Source organism: Hordeum vulgare, chromosome 2H (assembly GCF_904849725.1).
Source record: "Hordeum vulgare subsp. vulgare chromosome 2H, MorexV3_pseudomolecules_assembly, whole genome shotgun sequence".
NCBI classification, from domain to species: domain Eukaryota; kingdom Viridiplantae; phylum Streptophyta; class Magnoliopsida; order Poales; family Poaceae; genus Hordeum; species Hordeum vulgare.
Genome location: NC_058519.1, coordinates 199,890,300 through 199,904,797, shown reverse-complemented (window position 1 = coordinate 199,904,797; position 14,498 = coordinate 199,890,300). Strand labels below are relative to the sequence as shown.

General features: G+C 47.0%; 1 protein-coding gene across 1 annotated transcript; it reads left to right on the top strand.

Annotated features, from left to right (window-relative positions):
• The first annotated feature begins 727 nt into the window (after positions 1-727).
• LOC123429905 (putative cysteine-rich receptor-like protein kinase 9) lies at positions 728-4,616 on the top strand. The gene is made up of 2 exons (XM_045113878.1): positions 728-1,661; positions 4,420-4,616. The coding sequence occupies exons 1-2, from the start codon at positions 767-769 to the stop codon at positions 4,449-4,451; spliced, it is 927 nt and encodes a 308-aa protein (XP_044969813.1). The 5' UTR covers positions 728-766; the 3' UTR covers positions 4,452-4,616.
• The last annotated feature ends 9,882 nt before the right edge of the window (positions 4,617-14,498 follow it).

Below are 14,498 nucleotides of genomic sequence, written 5' to 3'. Positions count from 1 at the left end.
CATCCCCGTTTCCGGCGTGCCTCTAGCATTGCTTGTGGGCGTGCCTGTGTCTTTGGCGAACCTGTCCGTATCTGATGTTAGTTCATCAATGTTTGTGTCTTTAGGTTGGATCCTTTCAATGTATGTTACTTTTCATCGCCAGCGACTGCTGTTTTGGTGCACTGGTTTTATGGGACCTTAGCACGATAACTTTTTGATTGTCTATAACAATAACTTTTGCCCTGCTTCGACGAAGGAGGAGCGATGACGGCGGCGCGCCTTCGTCTGAGTGCTTGTAGTCGCTAAATGGTCGACAGATTTGGATGTGATTTTTATTACTACTAGTGTTTCTTGTACCATCATGATTCAAGATGAATATGTCAGAAGTTTTTTAAAAAAAAAGTTTGTTCGCTGGCCCGAAGTCTGACGTAGACCCTGCTGGCGGTTTCCAAAGTCCAAGTCATCTATTCGCAAAAAAAAAAAAAATGGTCCAAGTCATCTGTGCATGTTAACGTGCCGATCGGTCATGAGAGCCATCAGCCCTGCATATGCTTTGGCGAGCCCAGACGTGCACGACGGGCCACAAAACTAGCCGTGATCGGCGGGACACAGGTCTTTCTCGAAATTTAAGTCGTAAAATGGCATTCGGCACAGGTTGATTGGGACAGCGGCATAATGCAATGTTTCACGCTCAGCTTAACAGCTATATCTACCAGCCTACGAAACAATTTGGAAAGCACACCAAGAGGCAAGAGCTCTAGCTAATCCACACCTAAGCTCAAGTACCATGGAACCTTTACCATGGTGCTTGACCGTCCTCCTCTTCATCTTCAGCTTGCGGCCACCCATGGCCATTGGTAACACCTACGCCACTGTCTGCGGCAAAACCGGCAAGTACGAAGCCAACAGCACCTACCAACACAATGTTGAGGCTGTCACCACATACATCGCCAACGCGGCCACCTTCAGTGGCGGCAATGGCTTCGCGACAATAACGGAGGGCGCCGGCCCAGATAAGGTTTATGGCCTTGGCATCTGCCGCGGGGACACCCCGGACAACGTCACCTGCTACGAGTGCCTGTCCTCCGCCTCAGCAGAGGCGGCGACACTCTGCCCGGATGACAAGGACGCCACACTCTTCTACGACGGATGCACCGTGCGCTTCTCTGACCAGGACTTCCTCTCCTTCTCGCGCTGGCCCTGGTATAACGAGCCGGAGGTCGTCCTCAACAACACGAACACGGTGAACCCTGCTGCAGTGGCCAGCAGCTTCCACGTGCTCGTGGACACGCTGATGAACAAGACTGCAGAGCATGCCGCGGCGGCGGCGGCGAGCGATGCCTCCCAAAAGAAGGTAGCCACCGGCGAGGCCCTGTTCGATGGGAGCGATCCGCAAACAAAGATTTACAGCCTGGCGCAGTGCACGCCAGACCTGACGTCTGGCGGATGCAAAAAATGCCTCCGGCTTGTGATGGACAAAATGGCCTTTAGGGTGCCTGGTGCACTGGGACAGAGGGTGGCTGGGGTGAGATGCAACGTAAGATTCGAGGTGTATCCGTTCTATATCGGCGAGGCGATGGTTCGTATCGAAGGAACTCCGGCGCCATCACCTGCGCCATTAAAGTCGAGGCCGGCGGCGCCTCCTGAACCACCGAACCCTGCGACTCCACCGAGCAAAGGAGGTATATATATACATACGCACCTTTAACTATGGAGTTACACGACAGAGTGATATTCATATTCAGAAAGATCGTAGGGTATACATGAACTAGTTCTAGTTTAGACATGTTCAGAATAGCCCTGGTGGAGTAGTGGGGCCACCGGTATCTGCTTCTGTGTCATGCTGAAATATTTTTGCGGAAGTAGTTTTTTCCTAAAAAAAATTGCGGGGCGGAGATAGAATTAGTTGGCCACTGACTATGGTGTAGAACTATTACATTGTAAAGTGAAGTTTGCCATCTTTTTTTATTAAGAAACTGGGGTTTATTATTATGTCCATACGGCCACAAAAGAACTCACTCGCGGTCTTTGCATCAATGATGCAAATAGCCAACTTGAAACTAGCCAACATAAGGTGGCTTAAACGTAATTAGAAAGAATCATACTTGATCTTTTGAAAGAAAATATGAAATATATTCAATACCTAAACTTTTGGGTCATATAATTTTTTGTGAATTTCGGGTTATCTATTCACAACTGATACGACTAACTTGAAAGATCAAATAAAGTTTTCATTGTCTAAGAACTATTATATATATATATATATATATATATATATATATATTAAGTTAGGAGGAGGGATGTTAAAATTCCATTCACAAGAAATACGCCGACAACGAAAAATGCTTGGTTCATTAAAGGGAAACCGGACGAAAACCTATACAACAGGCAACCACACCTAGCTAAACTAGGATAACAGCACACATGACATACATGGACGCCGGTAAAACAAAACAAGAAGAATAGAGTACACCATAGCCATTGGAGTGTCATCGTATATCACCCATCGCGTTCGTGACCCGACGACATCGACTTCGCTGCAAGAACATTGAAGGGCACCTGCATCGAGCATGTTTGCCACAAGTTTGTTCTTCAACCTAATCGACCTCAGAGCGCGAAGACATGTCCGAAAGGAGGCAAACATGTGCCGCTCCAATCCCGAGAGGAGGACAAACAATCTTATCCGACGCTCACTACATGTCAAGTATGCTCATGCTGCCAACACTGCCGTGCAACAGCCATCCTTGGGCAAGCATCGGAGCCCGACCATCCACACCACCACTGACCAAGTGTGCTCCACCTGGAACCTCTCCAAGACAATGCTTCCAACAAAGTAAGGCAGCCAAGCACACCCCATTGCCGATCCGACAAGGCGGATCTAGGTTTTCACCCGGAGAAAGGATCACAAAGGCAGAAGACGATGGATCTCCTCGGTGATGCCTTCAAGAAGGAAAACAACATCCACAGATGTTGCCATCACCGGCATCAAGCAAGATTTTCAGATGGAGAAACCACACGCAACCACACTACCACCAGCCAACCGCACCACACCCAACCCCACGCAGCCCCATCAGCTTGCACCTTGCACTGCCGGACCGTAAGCACCAACGCAGGCCTGAACATACCCAAGTCGGGCATGCCCGCTTGCCCGCAGCTGTCGTTGCACGAGCCCCCGCCTGGGACTCCACCGCACAACTAGGACGGCGCAGATCCGCTGTCCCGACCTCACCAGCCCGCGTTAGGCCTGGATGAACACAGATCGAGGCCCTCCTGCCCGCATCTGCAGTTGTGTGCCCACCGGAGGGAGGTAGGCGGCGCGGCCTCGAGCGCAAGCGCCCCACCTCGGCCAACCACCACCACCAACGGCCTCAGCTGAAGCCATCCTCAGATCCACCCGTCCGCCGCCAAAGGAGGCCAGACTTTCGAGATCCGCGATGCAGCCAGGAAAAACGCCCCGCCGCCGCCATCCCCGGAACGAGTCGAGCTTCGCAGACAAGCCCCTCAGGCAGCGGCAAGGGAAGGGAGGGAGGTGTAGGATGTAGGCGGCCGATGAGATCCCCCCCTCCTCCCGAGTCATGAGGGAAACGACGCATGGGTCTAGGGGGAGCGAGCTACGAAGTTGAGAAGTTCTAGAACTATTATATTAGATGAGTCAAATAAGCAATATTTTATCAGAACTGACATAACGTCTCTAATAGTTGTTCGAAGAGTTGACTTGAACTACTCCAACATTTCCTGCAAATCATTGGAACTTTGAATATTCGAACGACCAAAACGTATCTCCAATGTCCTATATGTATGGTAGTTTTACAAGGTATGCAAAACCACATAAGTCAATAAACCTTGTCAAAACTGTTTTGACGTAGTATTGCATATGTGACATTGATTATTCGCTGTCATGAAATGCCATGCGACCTAGCATCACATTTCACTACTACACCCCCTACCCCCCGCGACAGGCAATAGTCTACACACATAGGCAATGGCACTATGCAAATTGTCTATGACGGATCTTGAGAGTAATTTGAATGGTTTTACACATGCAAGAGGGTGGTTTAGCTTATCTATACGAGAGGGTGTTATCCTGACTTTGCCCAAAACATTATGAATTAATTAGGTTTTAAAACTCAAATCTTGTGAAATATAATTTAGGGATCTTTTTTTACTGAAACCTAACTAGGGAGCGTAATATATCCACCATTCTTTGTATGCATACGACAGGCTCACATTAAACATATCAAATCTTTCCTTTTCAGTACCAACCCTTTTTTCTACACCACCCACTCCTAAACCAGTTAGTTCTTGGATCACCGATATTAGGGGCAATGGTGTTAGAACTTGTATGAAACCTTTAGCTGAAACTTATTGTGTAATGTTTATTAATTACTAATATGCTTATATGTACACAATTGTGCATTGATATCTTTTTTGTCTATGTAGGTATCAAGAATAAGATCAAGACGCCTGCATAAGAGTAAGGAATTTGGTCTATAGTAGCGTTGTATATTTATTTAATATAAACAACATCTCATCTGTACTCCTAAACTCTTCTAAGGTTTGATTAGCATATAATATAAATGTTGAACCATTGTTATCGTTTTTCACATGTTTGGAATTTCTGTAAATATCAATCTCATTGAAAGCAGCGAATTTGAGTTGCCACAGTTTCAATTTTATTCTATTTTGAAGTCATGGTTACTTTATGGTAATTATTTGTAACTTCTTACAATTTTCTATCAGGTTTGTCTATCTCCAAATTCCGTGAGATATATTAGTGTTGGGGAACGTCGCATGGGAAACAAAATTTTTTCTACGCGCACGAAGACCTATCATGGTGATGTCCTGCGGGTTCGAGAACTATGTAGACATGACCCGAGAGACTCCTCGGTCAATATCCAATAGCGGGACCTGGATGCCCATATTGGATGCTACATATTCTACGAAGATCTTATCGTTTGAACCTCAGTGCCAAGGATTCATGTAATCCCATATGTCATTCCCTTTGTCCTTCGGTATGTTACTTGCCCGAGATTCGATCGTCAGTATCCGCATACCTATTTCAATCTCGTTTGCCGGCAAGTCTCTTTACTCGTTCCGTAATACAAGATCCCGCAACTTACACTAAGTCACATTGCTTGCAAGGCTTGTGTGTGATGTTGTATTACCGAGTGGGCCCCGAGATACCTCTCCGTCACACGGAGTGATAAATCCCAGTCTTGATCCATACTAACTCAACGAACACCTTCGGAGATACCTGTAGAGCATCTTTATAGTCACCCAGTTACGTTGCTACGTTTGATACACACAAAGTATTCCTCCGGTGTTAGTGAGTTATATGATCTCATGGTCATAGGAACAAATACTTGACACGCAGAAAAACAGTAGCAACAAAATGACACGATCAACATGCTACGTCTATTAGTTTGGGTCTAGTCCATCACGTGATTCTCCTAATGACATGATCCAGTTATCAAGCAACAACACCTTGTTCATAATCAGAAGACAATGACTATCTTTGATCAACTGGCTAGCCAACTAGAGGCTTGCTAGGGAGAGTGTTTTGTCTATGTATCCACACATGTAAATGAGTGTTCATTCAATACAATTATAGCATGGATAATAAACGATTATCTTGATACAGGAATTATAATAATAACTATATTTATTATTGCCTCTAGGGCATAATTCCAACAGTCTCCCACTTGCACTAGAGTCAATAATCTAGCCCTCACATCATCATGCGAATTACATTGTAATAAATATAACACCCATACAGTTCTGGTGTTGATCATGCTTTGCCCGTGGAAGAGGTTTAGTCAGCAGGTCTGCTACATTCAGATCCGTGTGCACTTTGCATATATTTACGTCCTCCCCTTCGACGTGGTCGCGGATGAGGTTGAAGCGTCGTTTGATGTGTCTGGACTTCTTGTGAAACCGTGGTTCCTTTGCTAAGGCAATGGCACCCGTGTTGTCACACAACAAGGTTATTGGATTCAGTGCGCTTGGCACCACTCCAAGATCCGTCATGAATTGCATCATCCAGACACCCTCCTTAGCCGCCTCCGAGGCAGCCATGTACTCCGCTTCACATGTAGAATCTGCTACGACGCTTTGCTTGGAACTGCACCAGCTTACCGCACCCCCATTAAGAATAAATACGTATCCGGTTTGCGACTTAGAGTCGTCCGGATCTGTGTCAAAGCTTGCATCGACGTAACCTTTTACGGCGAGCTCTTCATCACCTTCATACACGAGAAACATCTCCTTAGTCCTTTTCAGGTACTTCAGGATATTCTTGACCGCCGTCCAGTGATCCACTCCTGGATTACTCTGGAACCTACCTGCCATACTTATGGCCAGGCTAACGTCCGGTCTAGTGCACAGCATTGCATACATGATAGAACCTATGGCTGAAGCATAGGGGACGGTGCGCATATGCTCTCTATCCTCATCAGTTGCTGGGCACTGAGTCTTACTCAATCTCGTACCTTGTAAAACTGGCAAGAACCCTTTCTTGGACTGTTCCATTTTGAACCTCTTCAAAACTTTATCAAGGTATGTGCTTTGTGAAAGTCCTATCAGGTGTTTTGATCTATCCCTGTAGATCTTAATGCCTAGAATGTAAGCAGCTTCTCCTAGGTCCTTCATAGAGAAACTTTTATTCAAGTAATCCCTTATGCTCTCCAAAAACTCTACGTTGTTTCCAATCAGCAATATGTCATCCACATATAATATTAGAAACGCCACAGAGCTCCCACTCACTTTCTTGTAAATACAAGATTCTCCAACCACTTGTACAAACCCAAATGCTTTGATCACCTCATCAAAGCGTTTGTTCCAACTCCGAGATGCTTGCACCAGTCCATAAATGGATCGATGGAGCTTGCACACCTTGTTAGCATTCTTAGGATCGACAAAACCTACGGGTTGCATCATATACAATTCTTCCTTAAGGAAACCGTTAAGGAACGCCGTTTTGACATCCATCTGCCAGATTTCATAATCAAAAAATGCAGCTATTGCTAACATGATTCTGACGGACTTAAGCATCGCTACGGGTGAGAATGTCTCATCGTAGTCAACTCCTTGAACTTGTGAAAAACCCTTTGCCACAAGTCGAGCTTTATAAACGGTCACATTGCCGTCAGCGTCCGTCTTCCTCTTAAAGATCCATTTGTTCTGAATAGCCTTGCGGCCCTCAGACAGTACTTCCAAAGTCCACACTTTGTTCTCATACATGGATCCTATCTCGGACTTCATGGCCTCTAGCCATTTGTTGGAATCTGGGCCCACCATTGCTTCTTCATAATTTGTAGGTTCATTGTTGTCCAACAACATGATTGATAAGACGGGATTACCGTACCACTCTGGAGCAGCACGTGGCCTCGTCGACCTGCGTGGTTCGACAGAAACTTGAACCGGAGTTTCATGATCATCATCATTAACTTCCTCCTCAATTGGCGTCGCAACGACAGAGGTTTCCCCTTGCCCTGCGCCACCATCCAGAGGGATGAGAGGTTCGACAACCTCGTCAAGTTCTATCTTCCTCCCACTCAATTCTCTCGAGAGAAACTCCTTCTCGAGAAAAGCTCCGTTTTTAGCAACAAACACTTTGCCCTCGGATTTGAGATAGAAGGTGTACCCAACTGTCTCTTTTGGGTAACCTATGAAGACGCACTTTTCCGCTTTTGGTTCCAGCTTTTCAGGCTGAAGCTTTTTGACATAAGAATCACATCCCCAAACTTTAAGAAACGACAACTTTGGCCTTTTGCCATACCACAGTTCGTATGGTGTCGTCTCAACGGATTTTGATGGTGCCCTATTTAAAGTGAATGCAGCTGTTTCTAATGCATAACCCCAAAACGATAACGACAAATCGGTGAGAGACATCATAGATCGCACCATCTCTAATAAAGTACGAATACGACGTTCGGACACACCATTACGCTGTGGTGTTCCAGGCGGTGTCAACTGTGAAACAATTCCACATTGTCTTAAGTGAGCACCAAACTCGAAACTCAGATATTCACCCCCACGATCAGACCGTAGGAACTTGATCTTCTTGTTACAATGATTTTCAACTTCACTCTGAAATTGCTTGAACTTTTCAAATGTTTCAGACTTGTGCTTCATTAAGTAGACATAACCATATCTACTCAAATCGTCAGTGAAGGTGAGAAAATAACGATATCCGCCGCGTGCCTCTACGCTCATCGGACCACACACATCGGTATGTATGATTTCCAACAAGTCACTTGCACGCTCCATTGTTCCGGAGAACGGAGTTTTAGTCATCTTGCCCATGAGGCATGGTTCGCACGTGTCAAGTGAATCAAAGTCAAGTGACTCCAAAAGTCCATCGGCATGGAGTTTCTTCATGCGCTTTACACCAATATGACCTAAGCGGCTGTCACATCCCTAACCCTTAAGCAAGATAGCATTGTGCTCATGTCTTCTTTGCATTTGCATCTAAGAAGTTTCAACAAAACCAACAAAGTGGCAAAAGGAAAAACTCAAAACCCTAGCCACCATTTCAATTAAAGGAAATTTCAACTAGTTCAAAATCAATGAACCCAAAATGGCCTCAAGAAATGTTCAAACTTTCTGATAAATCATGAAAGTAAATGAGCATTGGAGAAAACTATTTTCTTGACACTTTAAGCATTTTAAATAAATGCAAAAGCCAGTGGTTTCAAATTTAAAATTTGAAATCAGAAACTATAATTTTCCAAAAATGTTGAAAGTCTTGGAAATGAGTGGGGATTTTATAACAAATATTTCAGGAGGTCTAAAATAATTTTTACTTTTTGTTTTGGAGCTGAAATAATTAGCAAAGCAATAAATAGCAAAACAGAAAAACAAAAACAGAGAAAATGGGAAAAAACTTACCTGTCGCCTCAGCCTGGCCCGGCCCATCTCCCCGCTCGTCCCCTCCCTCGCGCCAGTAGGCAGCAGGAGGTGGCCGCCGCCCCCTCCGGCGCAGCCATGCACCTGCGTGCCTGCCTGGCCGCCGGTTCGCGCTGGCGACGACGGGGATAAGCTCCCCAGAGCTTCCCCTATCCATTCCCCGCCTCGGTTCTTCCCCTCCTCCCGGATCCCCTCCTTCTCCCTGCTGCCGCCATTAGAGCCGAGCTCGAGCTCGAGCTGCCCGTGCCCCTGGCCATAGGATCCCCTCCCAGAGCACGCCATTAGCTCCGCCTCGTCGCCCTGGTCGTCTCTGCAGAAGCCGAAGCTTCCTCGAGCCCTGCAACGCCCGCAACGCCGTCGTCTTCCTCCTCCGGCCGCCGGACCTCTCCCGTCGATTCGTCGCCCCCAAGCCTTCCCTGAGCCGTCTAAGCTCTGCTCTGCACTCCCCGTGAGCATGCGGTCGTTTCCCCTAAGTTTTCCCCGTCGATCCCCTCCTTTAGCCCTAGTTTCACCGGAGCCCGACGAGGACCGCCGCTGCCGCTCGTCGCCGGTAGCCCTCCGATGATCAGCTCGTCCTTCCGAGGGCACCAACAGCTCCAGGACGACGCGTAGATGCCGTAGCAGCTAAGAACCAAGCGTAGATCCCCCTGGTTCAAAGACCCCGAGGACGCCCGAGCTTCGGCCGCCGCTCCGGCTCGTCGCCGACGCCTCTTCCGGCGACCTTAGCCTCCCTAGTTGGTCCTGCCAGATCGGCCACTTTGCGAGCATGCTGTAGCTGCAAACCGCGTGCGTTTTGGTGCCGTGCAGCGCCGTCTAGGTCGCCTCCGGCGAGCCCTCCGCCGCGGGTTTGGTCGCCGGCGACCACCCTCCGGTGGCCGTCGACGTGGCCGACCATTAGGGCGTAATCGCCCTCCCCCAGTCGCTGACAGAGGGCTCCACGCCTGGTCAAACCCCAATTAGGGGCTGGTCAGCGTGGGATTAGTCCTAGAGAGGTTGACCAGTGGGGCCCCTCTGTCAGGTTTGACCTGCACAGGTCGGTTGACCTGCTGACGTCAGCCTGATGCAATAAATGGAATTTCCAGTTTAAAACTAATTCAGGAAATTGCTAAAAATTGTAAAAATCATAGAAATTAATCTGTAACTCCAATGAAAATAATTTATATATGAAAAAGTATCAGAAAAATTCAAGGATTCTGATTATGCTATTTTCAACTATGTTTGAAAAAGTTACAGGACCCTAATTTGTGAAATAAGGAATAATTCAATTCTTTAATCACTTTATAAATGGAATTTGCAAAAATATCCAAATTTCATTATAAATGCAATGATCACACACTGCCCTAGATATAAATCAGTACCATAACATGACATTTCATGGATGTTAACATTAGGTTGATCTGAGCATCAGGTCGAATCAATTAAACCGGTATCCGAGAATACCGTTTGAATTGCTATTCGAATGTGATTCAAATCAACTCTAAACCTAAAACATCTTGATTATAATAACTTATCATTTTGCATTCTCATGCCATGCTCATGCATCATTTTGATTGCATATGATTGTTATTGAATGTTGCCATTCATTTCGGTAGGCTCCGCACCCCCGGATTCCACCGAATATCCGTCTGACGGATATCGTTCCTCCTCTGAGCAACAAGGCAAGCAACCCTTTTGATCATCCCGATAACTCCTATGTTCCTGCTCCTACATCTAATTATTGCATTAGGATCAATTGCTTCAACTGCTTTTTCCACGATAGTTGGACCCACTTCCTTTGCATGACTTAACCTTGTCACAGTAAATAGCCGAACCTTGCAACCTAGCATACCTGGTAGTTGCTTGAGCTATGATGTGCCTTATCCTGCTATGCATGCTATGCTTAGAGTTGTGTATGGTCTGTCATCTGGGAGATTAACAGAAATGTGGAATGTGTTCGGTAAGCAAAGGTCGTGTGTTGAACTTGATTTGGTAAAGGTACCGGTGAAAGGCTGTGTAGGAGTACATGGCGGGTTGTTTCATTGGAACTGACCTTAGGAACTGAGTTCCGTGTATGTAATCCAAGACTAGATACTACCACATGCTGGGCCCTGAAATATGACCCCGCTCGGCCTATTAATCGCGTAGTACTCGGTCCAGGAGTTGCAAGTAGTTTCTGGTGTTTATAGAAATGCTGGAGGCCGTGCATGGTGCTGACCTGAGAGGTGCACCGTGATGCGGTAGGCAGTGGCACGGTGTACCAAGTGGCACCCGGATGGTGGGCTTGGGAACCCTGCGCACATCGTTTGAGGCCGTGGCGGAAACCTCAGCCGGACTTCCGTACGGGTTACTCTCAGATAGGCGATAAACCTGGACTAGGTACTAGTGTGGTTAACGGTCGTGGCCGACTCCCTCGCTGGGCTTCCGCTTGAAGGTTGCCGAGGTGCATGACGTGCACATGGTGATAAGTGGCGGGAGCGTGTGTGACGAAGTACACCCCTGCAGGGTTATGATCTATTCGAATAGCCGCGTCCGCGGATATGGACTACTTGGAGACATATGTTGTTCATAGATAACTTCAATGGCTACTCATAAAATTGTCAATATAAGCGTGAGTGTCGTGGACGGCATTTCCATATGGAGACGGAATGATTCCACGATAGTGTATTGTTGTGGTGTTAGTGGACTCGTGTGCGAGAAATCAAGTTGTCAAAACTATTTTCAAAAAGCAAGTTGTCTAGCCACGAGTCAAATGCTGGCTTTCCGCCTGAAACCCCACAATACCTTTTGATACCTTGCATGAGTAGTTAGTTCTCCTAAAGTCTTGCTGAGTACCTTCGTACTCATGTTTTCTTAACGATTGTTGCAGAGGTTGCTAATGACCCAAATGGAGGGTTCTTCGTAGACATCGACGACGACGAGTAGCTGGTGTCCCAGCTACGATCTGGCCCTACGTCCGCTCTATAGTATAGTCAGGCCATGTGCCTTCTAGTTGCATTGTCTGTACCCAGACAGTTTATAACTCTTCCGCTGGCTTGTATTGTATGACTGCTATTATGGGTCGTGAGACCCTTAATGTGTAATATTATGTGTGTGGCTCTTCCGAGCCTCTTAAATAAAGGTTGTATGTTTATGGTTATGTTGTGATGACATCGATGTATCTATACATATCGGTATGCCATGCGTACGTGTGTCATACTGATATGGATGGGGTTCGAATACCTAGTCGTGAACTTTAGTAGCACTCCTTACAAGGAAATTCCCCTTTGTGATCCAACGAGCCTTGGTAGTTCGCTACTGCTCCGGACACATTGGTTGACCGGCATGTGTCCTTCTTAGCTGCTGTGTCTGTCCTCTTTGGGGAAATGTCACGCGACGTAATGGAGTCCTTGTAGCTTGCTACGACTCGTCTACTTTCGTTGATGACCGACACCTGCTTTGTTGGGTCATGTATGCCTGTCCTTGTGTGGAACTGCCACTTTGGTTTATGACTAGACATGTTGATCCGGGTTCTTTGACATTGGATTGCTAGCGACACTATCGCATACGTGAGTCAAAAGACGCAAACGGTCCCGGCTAAGGTAAGGCTGCAGCCGTGGAGTTAACCGTGCGTGAGACCACAAAGGGATGCGATGTGTTACAGGCTGGATTCCTATGGCTTAGGATCGGGGTCCCGACAGCGTTGGTATCAGAGCCTGACTGACTGTAGGATTACTAAGCCAAACTGGTCGAAGTTGAGTCTAGAATTTCTTAGTTATATATAAGGGAATTGTTTGTGGAAGGGAACGTAACACTCTTGTTCTCTTCTCAAGTTATTCTATTCTGGTCATCCTCGTCTCTTCTGCGGGAATTAAGGACTAGGGTACTCATCTTCTCCTAGGCTCGTGTTTCCGATCGGTAGCTTATAGGACTACGGGTCGAGAGAAATTGGGTTTCTTTTATTCCTAGGAAGCAGGAAGTAAGTTTGGTGACCAGAGAGTTGAACTTGATAGTTGAGTGGTTACGCTATTCTATTTTGGGTTGTCTCAAAAATTGTTTTTGAGCATTTACAGCCGTTATGCTGCCCAATTTTGCATTCAGAGCTCTAATGCTTTTGCATTACTCTCTATTTACAGATGCCTGGCCGTCCTTCTCGTCAGGTGGTACGTCTGACCAGGTGCATTGATGTGCCGGGTCATACGGCCATGCTGGTCAGGGTGATGTCGGTGTGCGGTTACCGCTGGTACCCCGAGTACACGGTAGAGGAACAGTACCGAGACTTCAACCAGAGCCAGTACATCTGCACTGTTAGGGTATTTCCAGACTACCCTGGAGCGGAGAAGCCAATCCATTGGTCCTATGGGTTGGGGGTCACCGTTGACATGGCAGTACAGGATGCTGCCTATTCAATGCTGACTATTATGAGAGCGAGACATGCACTGCTGCAGAATTCAGAGTTCTGCTATGTTCCGGCCTCTCAGTCTGGTGAAGAGGGATACCTCAGTGGAGTCTATTTTGATTCTTCTATGGAGGATCCACTTCTGCAGTCCACTGTTGAGATGCTAGAGAACAGAGACAGGGATGCTCGTGCTCTCCGCATGGAGCTTTATGCTACCCATGCCCGTCTGTGGACAGCTCTGACGCAGCTGGCACCGGTAGTCCAGACAGGGTATGGAGAGATGGAGATGCTGAACCCTGTTAGGACCCATCTTCCAGCCCACGTTGACTGGCCAGCTATAGGAGGAGTCACACCTCTTCGGGGACCCCTCTTACCACCAGTCAGGGGACCAAGGCCACATCCGTGTCCTTATGGATCCCAGGGATCTCAGGCTAGAGTGTTTCCTGATCCGTAGGTTGAGCTTCCAGGTCATGGAGGTAATCTCTATGAGATGCTCTATGCGGATGCCTGAGCTATGAGCGGAAGGATAGTATGGTAGTAGCCGTACGTTCACAGTCCTGCGTGACTTGTGAAGTATGGTAGTAATGTGAAATGAATTCCGGAGGCCTAGATAAATAATGTATAGGAAGCTTGTAAGCCTCTGATGAGTAGTTCCACCATTTCAGTAGTTTGCTCTTCGGTTAAGTTTGTACTGAACTATGTAAGGGTGTGTATGAACCATGGTGTATATATAGCAGTGGCTTGTTACCATGTTGTTCGGATATTCATTTCCGCATTCCGTGTGTTCAGTACATTCTTAATCCATAGCTAGTATTGATATGATTTTGGTCTAAGCTATGAGTTTGTTTGTCAGGATGGTGTTCACCAGGTTGAACCGTGCCCCTGCTCATGAGCAAGGTGAGGGTAGTCAAGCGTCACAGGAAGACCTGCCTCACCCACCTTCTCTGGCAGAAGTGATGCTTGAGGCAGAAAGAAACAAAAGGGAGACCAACCGACTCCTAGAGCGTATTGAGCAGAATACGGCTCGACAGCCTAGGAATGCTGCAGTGTCCCTCAATGACTTTGTGAAGCTGAATCCTCCAAAGTTTCATCATTCCGTCGATCCCCTCGACGCTGATGACTGGCTGTTCAGCATCTCACGCAAGATTCACTCGGCGAATGTGTCTGAGGCCGACAAGGTGACCTTTGCGGCGTATTTCCTGGAGGGACCCGCCAATCTGTGGTGGGAAAATTTTGAAGCTATGCGTCCCGCTGAACC